Here is a 10,752-nt window from a genome sequence, read left to right on the forward strand (position 1 = left end):
GACAGAAGCTGGTGGAAAAAATTCCCAGATGAGGATTCCACAAGTGTCTTAGGTGGTTTGTGTGTGTGTGCATGGGAGGGGGGCATCCCCCTTACCAGCATCGTGTATGCATTTACCGGAGATCGCAGGGTGCTGTAGCTCTCCCTTACACCCCAGACAGACAGACAGCATTTCCTCGCAGGTCCCTCTGCATCGTGCTAGCAAAGCACCAGCCGTGCCCGCTCTCACTGCAGAACCCGCTCCCCGAGGCCTCAGGGCTGCACCCCATCCCTCTCCGCCGGATTTCCCCGGCTCCTTCCCTCCCGGGTGGCCGGGAGGTGGCACTGTGTCCTCACGGCAGAGGCGGCTGGCGGCGGTGGGGACACCGGCTGTCCCCTCTGCCTGCCCTCCCCGGGAACAGCGGGGGATCCGCTTCCCATCCTGCGCAGGCATCGCCCAAACCTCTGCTACCCCTCCTGCCAGGGGACCACCGCCTCGGAGGAGCCGAGAACAACCCACCCCCCACCCCCCACCCAAAATATTCAGCTCTCCAAAAAGTGGCGCTGGGGGTATGCGGGAGGGCAGCCCGGTGTGATTCATCCCCCGGGGCTCTGACAGACGCACAGCTCGTGGCTGCACAATGGGGCCACCCGGCAGAGCCGGCAGCGCAGGGCTCCGCTCCGCGGGCGCGGAGGGCAGGGGAGAAGCGCCGGCAGCGCCCGGCGGGACCCGCGGAGCTGCGGAGGGGCGAGCGGGACGGGGCCGCGGGGAAAAGCTGCTCCGGCGGCTGGTTTGGGTTTGGGGTTTGTTTGGTTTTTTGTTTTTTGTTGGTGTGGTTTTTTTTGGTTTTTTTTTTTTTTTTTTTGTTTTTTTTTTTTTTTTGGTGGGGTTTTTTTTTTTTTTTTTTTTTGTTATTTTTTGGTTTTTTTTTTTTTTCAGCCCTATATGCAAACTGTCACTTCAGGTTAGCACAAGACCTGATGTAGCTCATTAGCATGAGCTGTATCTAATACGCTTAAAACCTCTAATTATTTATTATGCCCTAATTGGCAGCCCAAGAAATGTCTGCAAAGTGATGAGAGTTCATCCCAAGACGCCTTTCGAGGAGAATTCAGCAGTGTCCCTGGTCAAACGTCATTTTTAATTCTTCACTGAGGCACAGGCTTTATTCCTCTTGTAGATGATACAACCCCAAGAAAACTCGAACTTACTACCCCGATAACCCACCTTCTCCACCCTGGGCAGGGTGGTCAACAATTAATCAAGAATAAGGTTTCATGGTTAAGTTATTTCCAAAAGGGACGCTTAGGAAGAGGCATTAAACTTTATCAACTATGCAAAAGTGCAAACACGGTCCGTAAAAATTACTTACCCAAGGGACCATCTTGCCTTTTCAAGAGAAAATCTCTTTTCTGACTTCTGAAAGTAGCAAATGTTGAAAATTATATTCACATGGAAACTGTTTCAAAATAAGTTTAACTCTCCGGAGTTAACCCCCCTCCCTCCACTCCATTCAAAGTGCCTTTTTTTTTTTTTTTTTTCCTTCCAAGTCTGTATTATGTTTCTTCAGGCCACACCAACTATTTATTTATCTTTATTCTTTCTCTCTTTCTTTTCATTCATTATTCTCTCTCCCTCTCTTTTTTTCCCCCCCTTCCTTGTGTGTGTGGCTTCTCGGTCTGATCTGTAGCTTGTTACCACCCACTGCACGCTCTCTCCTGCAGCCGAGGTGTTTCTATACAAACTTCAGCGTCCAGTTGTCATATTAATTATTACACTGAGTAATGACTGAAATAGTCAAAATAAGGGGAGACTCAAGAGAGCTTTTTCTTGCTGCTCAAAGATTCAGCAAAGAAGCCTTGCAACAAAGCACTAATTGGTCCCCAGAAATACTCTGACAAGGCATGGAAGATAGGTTTCATAAAGCCCAGCAATTGTGAAGGGGGAAAAGATCCTTGAATAGACCCCACGCTTCTTTTCTAAACTCTCTTGCTGAGCAAAAAATGGACTGCTTCTTGAATACTGGACTGATCTTGAATGCTATACCCAGCAGAGAAAAAAATGCACCATTTATTGTAAGTTTTTTTTCCAGCTATTCATGTGTTCTATGTGGAGAATAAGCTGGTTTTGTTTACCATGAAAGACCTTTTACTTTATTTTCACTCTTGGGGGGGAAGCTGGAAAGGCGAGGGGGAGGGCGAGGGGAGGGAGAAAAACACATGTGCCCAAATCCAGACGAGCTGCCTACTGTAACAAAATGGAGTGTAACAAATCCTACAGAAGTCCCGAATGTATCGATTCTTTGAAGATCTATATAGATTAACGACTTTCGTTCTGCTTTTCCAAGACAGCATTTAATCATAACGCAAATGGCCTTTAAAAAAGAAAAGAAGTGGCAAGATAAAAAAAAAAAAAAAAAAAGCATACCAGAGCTGGGTTTTTTTTTTTTTTGTTGTTTTTTTTTTTTTAAAAAGGCGGCTCCTTCAAAAGGCCTCATGAGTATGGCTACAATTTAGGTACACAAAAAAGTCACTAAAAAATAATGACAGTTCAAGATTTAAAAATAAAAAAATAAAAAATAAAAAAAATAAATGGAGACTGAAGTAAAAGTGCCAAATGAAAAGGGCAAGGGCTATTTGTCATTCTATTAGAATTAAGAATTTCAAGGCGCAGGTGCAGGACTGTGCATAGGAGTGAGTGAAGGCAGGGGACCTTGGAACAATATTTATTATCTAGGAACCTGGTCCCTTACTCTGCGCAGTGAGCACACAGAGGAGCTGGTGAGATTGGAATTACCTCAGGCATAACGGGTGAGTTCAGTCCCCGGGGGCAGTGAGAGGAAAGAGAAAAGGGAGGAAAAGACTCTGCCCCCCTCATCCATCCCTCACACAAACACATACCATGACCCAGGGTAGCCAAATGGGTACAGGGCCACAGAGGCACAATTACATGAGTTACACTTGGTGACCTCTGGGACTCACAGTTTTTGCCTTTTTAAGAGCCCTCTGAGACTGGAGTAGGGACCCAGAAACTCCAGTCTTATTCTGCCGCTTCTAGGAAAAAGGGCAGGAATGTCCCTATGTGGTACTTCTGCACCAGTTCTGGAAGCAGGCTGATCCAGAAGAATTAGTCTATTTAAATATATATATAGTTTACAGGGCTGCAATTACTTTGATATTTCTGTTAGCACTTCCCAAAGTCATAATGCAGAGCTGGTGGTGCAACAACTGCTTCCAGTGCAGTCTCTTCTGACATCAGACAAGGGATGTTGAACAAACCACCCAGGAGACCTGGAACTGAAGGAGGAGAGCTCACCAAACAGGAAACACAAGCAAACATTTTATCCTGATAAAGTCTGGCTGTCCTTGCCCAAGAGTGGATAAAATAAGTTAAAACATTTCCCACGTGATGAGACAGTAGGCTAGAAGTCAGAAACTGGTCAGTGATCACTGAAGAGGTCCCAAAATAAATATGACCACACAGAACTACTTCACATTTTTCATCACGTGTGCTGAAAAGCTGACACGTTTAACATGACATAGCATTAAAAGCTGACATGCTAAAAAATTATACAATTACCAGCTAGCAGGTGCACATTGAGGTTCTCCTCTGCTGTTTCTGCATAGCACTTTTTTAACTCACACACACAGCCACGGTCAGAGATCCAGTGGCAGATGAGAAGAACTGATTTCTACAGCTCCAGACTGCTGTAATTGAGATCAACAACAGTATAGGGCTTACTTTTGCAGTCATTTCCACTGAAACCTTAACATGGACTCTGCAGGTCCCCTCCTTCCACGCTTTGGAGCTGGTGTGAGTACCAGGGATTAAAGCCACCTACCAGGGACTTCCTAGAGCCATAATATCACCATGGCAAGGCTGACATACCATGGCTATGCTCTTTTTAGTGGGTTAGAAAGCACACATATCTGAGTTTACAGAGTGGAAAGGTGCAGAGAGAAGTAGAAATGAGACAGAGTAGAAGGTAGAAAATGTGCTACAGATTTCAGAAATACATGGATATGTGAAAGGCAGGAGTGCAGGGCGAGAATGCCAAGATTATCATTCTCCGGTGCTGGACCTGGTCATGCCTCTGCCTACACCTCTGCAGCCCCAAGGGTCAGTGTGACCCCCAAAGCACACCAGCCTCAAACTCTCAGCACCTCAGAGCTGCTTTGCCTCATTTGGTCCTGAGCACAAGTGAGACTTCACCTGAGAGCAGTGATAATTTCCCCTGCATAGGCCAGGTCCATCCTGACTCCCCAGTTACAAGCCAATGCCACTGCCCGCTTGGAAAGCTGGTGCCCCGCTTCCACTTTGCAGGATGCCACGGGAGTAGCCGGGGGTCACTGGCTTCCCTGGGCCCAGCAAGCAGACCGTGTGGGCTGGGAAATGGGATCTGGCAGTGAAGGGTGGGCTGGCTGGCTCCACACCTGCCAGCTCTGCCCAACACACCCTTACTTTATGAGCCAAACCTCCTCCCTTCCCGTGCTGGACCGCCCGCGTGGGACGTGCCCGGGAGTGGTTAGTTCTTTCTCTCCTGACAGGCTGACCCCGTGGTGATCAGCATTCCAGAGGGGTAATTCGAGGTGACTTCTCCCGAGAACTCTACCCTGCTCTGCTCTCAGCTGCCCTCCTCCTGTCACCCAGCCCGGCTCGCCCCGGTTGTCGCTGGCTAATAGAGCCATCAGGCGGCCCGTTGGGCGTGCGCGGTGCCGGGCACACGCGGCTCCGGCCGCTGCAAGCGGGAGCGGACGGCAGCCCCGGCCGGTGGGGCTCGGACACTCACGGAGTGAGCATGACAGCGCTCGCTGAGCGAAGGGAGCGACACCAGGCTCCCGGTGCTCTCTAGGGACAAGGAGGAGCCGAGGTCCCGCACACGAAGTTTCCCCGAACGCGTCGCGTCCCGCAATGGCAAGGGCGCTTCTCTCGCGGGCTCGCACCGCCTCGCCCGCCCGCGCCGCGGAGCGCCTCCGTGCCTACACATCCCGCACCGCGGCTCTCCCGCCCCAAACCCCGGCAGGCGCCGCTGAGGTGGCCCCAGCAGGGGATGCCCCGCACACCCTGGGACTTCGCCGGGAGTCACCCGCTGCCTCTCCCTCAGCGGGATCCGCACGCCGTCTCGGACGCCCCTCGGCGGGCAGGGCTCCCCCCTTTCCCCTTCCCTTTCCCCCTCACGCTTTCCCGCCCCCGCGCCGGTGTGTGTGTGTGTGTGTGTGTGTGTGTGCGTGTGTGCCCCGCGCTGAAAAGGCCACAGCGCTCCGTGCATCGCGGCCGGCAAAGCCGGGGAGTGTGGAAGGCGCAAGGTGCAGGGTGTGCGTGTGTGAGCGCGGGGGGTGGCGGGGGGAGGTTTGCCTGTGTGTGTGTGTGTGTGTGTGTGTGTGTGTGTGCGGGAGAAGGGGGGGACGAGCCCCGTCCGCCCCTTATAAGAGACACAATCCTCAGCCACTTTTTTGCAAAAGGGGCTTTGCAAAGCAGCCTGCGCACACGCGAGCGCCACGAGCCTCCCCGCGGCCGCCGCACGGAGGGCGAGAGGGAGGGGGGCGGGCAGAGCCGCCCGCCGTCCCCGCCGCCCGCCCGGCTCCGCCGTCCGCTCCCGTCGGTCGCCTAGCTCTTTTTATTTTTCTTTTTTTTTTTTTTTTTTTTTTTAATTTTAGATTGAACGTCGCAAGTTTTTCCTTTTTCTCTTTTCGAATTTTTTGATTCTTTTTCTTTTTCTTTTTTTTTTTTGTGGTGGTGGGGGGACGGGGACCGACCGTCACTCGGGCGCCCCCGCCTCGCAGGACGCCCCCTCGCCTATGGCCAGCGGCAGCCCCGCCAGGATGTCCAGCGCCGCCGGGCAGCCGCCCTTCCTGCAGCCGGCGTGCTTCTTCGCCGCTGCTGTGGCCGCCGCCGCCGCCGCCGGCCCTCCGGGGCCGCCCCCGGGGGCGCCGCCGCCGCAGCTCAGCCCGGCGGGCGGGCAGCCCTCCCCGGGCGGCAAGCCCTCGGCGCCGCGGGCGGCCAAGCGGCAGCGCTCGGCCTCGCCGGAGCTGATGCGCTGCAAGAGGAGGCTCAACTTCAGCGGCTTCGGGTACAGCCTGCCGCAGCAGCAGCCGGCGGCCGTGGCGCGGCGCAACGAGCGGGAGCGCAACCGGGTGAAGCTGGTGAACCTGGGCTTCGCCACGCTGCGGGAGCACGTCCCCAACGGCGCTGCCAACAAGAAGATGAGCAAGGTGGAGACGCTCCGCTCCGCCGTCGAGTACATCCGCGCCCTGCAGCAGCTGCTCGACGAGCATGACGCCGTCAGCGCCGCCTTCCAAGCAGGCGTCCTCTCGCCCACCATCTCGCCCAGCTACTCCCACGACATGAACTCCATGGCGGGCTCCCCCGTCTCCTCCTACTCCTCCGACGAGGGCTCCTACGACCCGCTCAGCCCCGAGGAGCAGGAGCTTCTCGACTTCACAAGCTGGTTCTGAGCGCCGGCCGCCCTCCCGGCAGGTGGGTAGGCGCCCGCGGAGGGCTGGGGGATAGCGGGGGGATAGCGGGGGCACGGACGCGGGGGAAGGGGCGCAGCCGGGGCTGCCCCTCGGGCGGGCGCCGCGTGTCCCGCGGAACTTGCGAGCGGCTCTGCGGCCCGACGCTGCGCTGGTCGCGGCGTGGCTCTGATCGCCTCTTTCTTTTATTGTTACAGGACAGTCGCAAAAGGGGAAAAAAAAAAAAAAACACAAAACCAAAAAAAAACAAAAAAAAAAAAAAAAACAACCACACAAAAGCAGATCACACACAGAGAGACAAAAATCCACGCAGAAAAAGAACCTGTTGCGTTTCCCGTTCCCCTGCCGTCGGAGGGCGGTGCGGGCACGTCTCTCGGCGGGCGGGCACAGCGCTGCGCGCCGCGGGGGCGGTCGGGGCGGTCGCCCCCAGCCCCGGAGACCGGCCGGCCTTCGCGCTCCGTCGCACTGCCACGGACTGCGCCCCGGCGGAGAGGCTGTCCGGCGGGGGAGCCCCGGCCGCGGAAAGGGCGCTGCGCCCCTCGGCCGGCGGAGGAGCTCTTCTTCCTCCTCCTCCTCCTCCTCAGCAAAAAGGCGGCCCATCTCCGCACCTCGCCGCCGCCGCGGCCCTTCAGAGACTGGCGTTCATCACCTGTGGACAAAGTTAGTTTCCCCATGTCTGTGGAGATGCTGAAGTTAAGCTATGCTGTACTCAAAGAAGTCCCTGGAGCCCCATCTACCTTCCGTCTCCCCGTACCTCTTCCTCCCCTCGATCCAAGCTTTTCCTCTTGTTTCCATCATAGAATGCTTCCAATCTTTTTTTTTTCTTCTTCTTTTTTTTTTTTTTTTTTTTTTTTTTTTTTTTTTTTTTGTGAATTTTTTTATGATAAGAAAATCTATTTGTATCTATCCTAACCCGGTTGGGGATATATTAAGCTATTTTTGTACATAAGAGAGAGAGATTTATAGAGGTTTTGTACAAATGGTTTAAAATGTGTATATCTTGATACTTTTTTTAATATGTAATGCTTATTACCTCTTCATGTTTAGACTCGTAGTCAACGTTACCTTACAACTGCCATTTTTGTATGTGGTTTTGTAAAGGACTTGGATTTCCTCCAGATGTACTTTAGCACCAATGTGTCTTACTTTATAGAAATTTTGTTAATGTATTAATAATGTCATTAAACAATGTTCAGAATGAACAAAGTTTATGCAGCTATTGTCCAAACACAAAACGGTAGCCGTTTGTTCTCATATGCTGCCTTTTGGGAAAAAGAAAAAAAAAAAAAAAAAAAAAGAAAAAAAAAGAAAAACCAGACAAGCAAACAAACAACCCCCCCCACCACCACTGCCTTTTCTTACTGTTTTATTACAAACTGACAAAGGTCCTGTATAACCCTATTTTATACAAACTAGTTTTGTAATAAAACTTTTTTTTAATTAAAATGATCAGCTGCCTACCGCATGCATTTTTTTTTCTTTCTGTCATTGACAACGATGAATGTAAGGACAGAATGTCAATCGATGTTATACCGGAGCTAAGTTGCATATGAAGTGTTTGTACCTGATGGATGTAACATATATATCTTTATCTCTATATAAATATGCAAAGATCTAGCGCTATCAACATTGTTTTCTTGCCCTGTGTTGCAAATGGTATCCAAATGAAAAGGAGAGGGGATGATTAATGATTGCATTGTCCTTCCTGAAATCACTGCACATTACAGAATTCCTCCTAAAGCCCGAGTCTTAAAAAAAGAGGGCGCTCCATCCCGCGTTTCGGGATGTGGTGTGACCCCGTCCTCCTCCGCGGCTCTGACCCAGCGGGGCAGGAAAACACGGAGGATGGCACAGCCGCCGCCACCCAAAACACGGGGCGCTGTGTTGCCTTTGCGAACACTGGCTGGGTAAATAAAACCGGGGAAGACGGGAGGCGAGAGGAGAAGGGAGATAAAATTAAATAAATAAATGAAGTAGTAGAAATTGGTGGCAGCGTAGAGCTATTGGTCTTTCCAAACTTGTTATTCTGCCCAAATAGCGTGATCTGCCTGTAAAAGTACCCAATTACCAAGACTCAAAAAGAAATTGGACTCTTCCCCCTATTCCCTGCCTTTTTTTTTTTTTTTTTTTTGGCTAGCCTGCTTGTTGTCAGTTAGCAAGGACGTGACCAGAATTCGCCTTCTTTTCGCCTGGCTCCTGCATCACTTGCAAATTCAGTTTGCGTGCACCAATCCAAGCGGAAAGCAAAGCTCAAAATGCATCTTACAAAAAAAAAAAAAAAAAAAAAAAAAAAAAAAAAAAAAAAAAAAAAAAAAAACAAAAAAAAAAAAAAAAAAAAAAAAGAAAACCCAACAAAGATTGGGGAGAGCCAGTGTGTCGTACGGAGTTAAAAAAAAAAAAAAAAAAATCCGCCCCGCTACAAATGTGCCGTCGAGTTGCGAGGGATGCGCTATTTTTAAAAAAGAAGAGGGAAAAACTTTGGTGGAGGAGCCCGGAATTTTCCCTGTGTGTGTGTGTATGTGTAACTATGGATAGATAGATATAGATATATATTCATATGCAAGGACGCATATGCACACATGGGCGCTTACACGTGTGTATTCCTGCATTGCTTTTAAAGTATACACGCGTTTGCTCCTTCAGGCCTCCTCCCCCCACGCCCTGAAATGATCAAAATGATCAATACGTGATTTAATCGAGGGGGGGGGGGGGGGGGGGGGGGGGGCGGGGGGCCCCCGCCGCAGCTGGCGGGACGGGAGGACGGGACACGGTGGGGTCACGAAATCCCTCATTACTTTAGCACAAACACTCATTGTTTTAACCGCTCGTGGAACTAATGTTTAGTTATGAAAATAATAACCGTTATGTGCCGCCATCCGTTCTCCCTTTACAGCATCTCCCTTTTTATTTACCCACTTTTGCAAGTGTACAGATAAGGTATGCAAAGAAAGTGTAGCGAGTAATTTATAGCTATGAATATAACATTAGGATAATGTTTCATTCTGTTACAAAGGCGAAATTTCTCTTCCTTGTGTAGACAGGTGTTCTTTTTTGCTCACTTCTGAATAGTAAATATCCAGACTCATTAAACTAAAGGCAAAGTTACGCTGTTGTTCGCTACAATGTATAAGACAGGCTCAGAAATTCACCACCTCCTCCCTCCCTTTTCCCCTCAGCCCCCTCCAGAAAGAAAGAAAGAAAGAAAGAAAACACACACACACAATTTTACTGAAGATAGGGAAAGGGCAAAGCAGGATTGGGGTAAATCTCATTACATCTGCTCTAATCGCTTAGCAACACAAAGCCTTTTCTTGTATTAGCGCGGAGAGCCTTTCAGCGCTGCCTGACAGACAGTATTCAGTTAGCATTAGTAAACTCCATAAATCAGGGACTTCTTTGGGCGCAGTATAAGTTTTAGAACTACTCAGGATTTGCTTGGGGGTGTGGGAAGAGGAGCGGAGAGGGGATATGCGTGCAGATGAAGGTTGCTTGGCCACGGATTTATTAATTTATCTACCTGTGTGTTTATTTATGGTAATGCACGAGAACTGTCCCGTCAACAAATGCTTCTCCCAGAGTGAGTGTCCTCCCCCAAGCCAAGACCCTCGGGCAGCGGGGCAGCCCGGCGATGCCAGCAGCTTTGGGCAGCGCTGCCCCCGCCTCCCCACACCACGGCCGCGGGATCCGCGCCCGCGGAGCCGGGCGGGAGCCGGGGGGAGCCTCCCCGCGGCGTGGGGTTTACCCGCACTCCCCATTCCTGCTCCCCACAGCCCCCCCGTGATGCCATCCTATGCACAAACTTTTCTCCGCACGCGGGAGCAGCGCCGGCCCCGCGGAGCCTCCGCCCCTCCCGCACAGGTAAGAATGGAGGGGGAAGCCCCCCAGGCCCCGTCCTCGGGAAGGGCTGCGGGCACCCCTTGGAGCCTCCTATTGCGCCCAGCCCTCCTCTCACCTTTCCCTCAGGGAGGCGCCGACCCGCACCCAGCCCCGCACCCAGCCCCGCACCCAGCTCCGCTAGTACTGACTTTTGGGGAGCCCGGGGGGTTCATTCCCTATTCTAAAAACCTTTTTTTTTCCCTCTCTTTTTCCTTTTTTTTTTTTTTTTAATTTGTTTATTTGTTCCTCCTCCTTCTTCCTTTTCCTTTCCTGCCCCTCCCCGCGGCGCAGGTCCTGCCTTTTGTGTGCGGGCTCGCAGGGGCAGGCGGGGGGGCGGCGGGGGCCGGGCAGGCAGCGGGCAGCGCTGTCCCCGCGCGTGTCGTGCCTCAGCCTTTATCCCGGCGGCGGCGGCGCGGCGGGGGCC

General features: G+C 51.7%; 1 protein-coding gene across 1 annotated transcript; it reads left to right on the top strand.

Annotated features, from left to right (window-relative positions):
* Positions 1-5,777: 5,777 nt before the first annotated feature.
* Positions 5,778-6,434, top strand: ASCL1 (achaete-scute family bHLH transcription factor 1). The gene has a single exon (XM_041398774.1). The coding sequence runs from the start codon at positions 5,778-5,780 to the stop codon at positions 6,432-6,434; it is 657 nt and encodes a 218-aa protein (XP_041254708.1).
* Positions 6,435-10,752: the final 4,318 nt, after the last annotated feature.

Source organism: Onychostruthus taczanowskii, unplaced genomic scaffold (assembly GCF_017590055.1).
Source record: "Onychostruthus taczanowskii isolate IOZ18803 unplaced genomic scaffold, ASM1759005v1 scaffold15, whole genome shotgun sequence".
NCBI lineage: Eukaryota > Metazoa > Chordata > Aves > Passeriformes > Passeridae > Onychostruthus > Onychostruthus taczanowskii.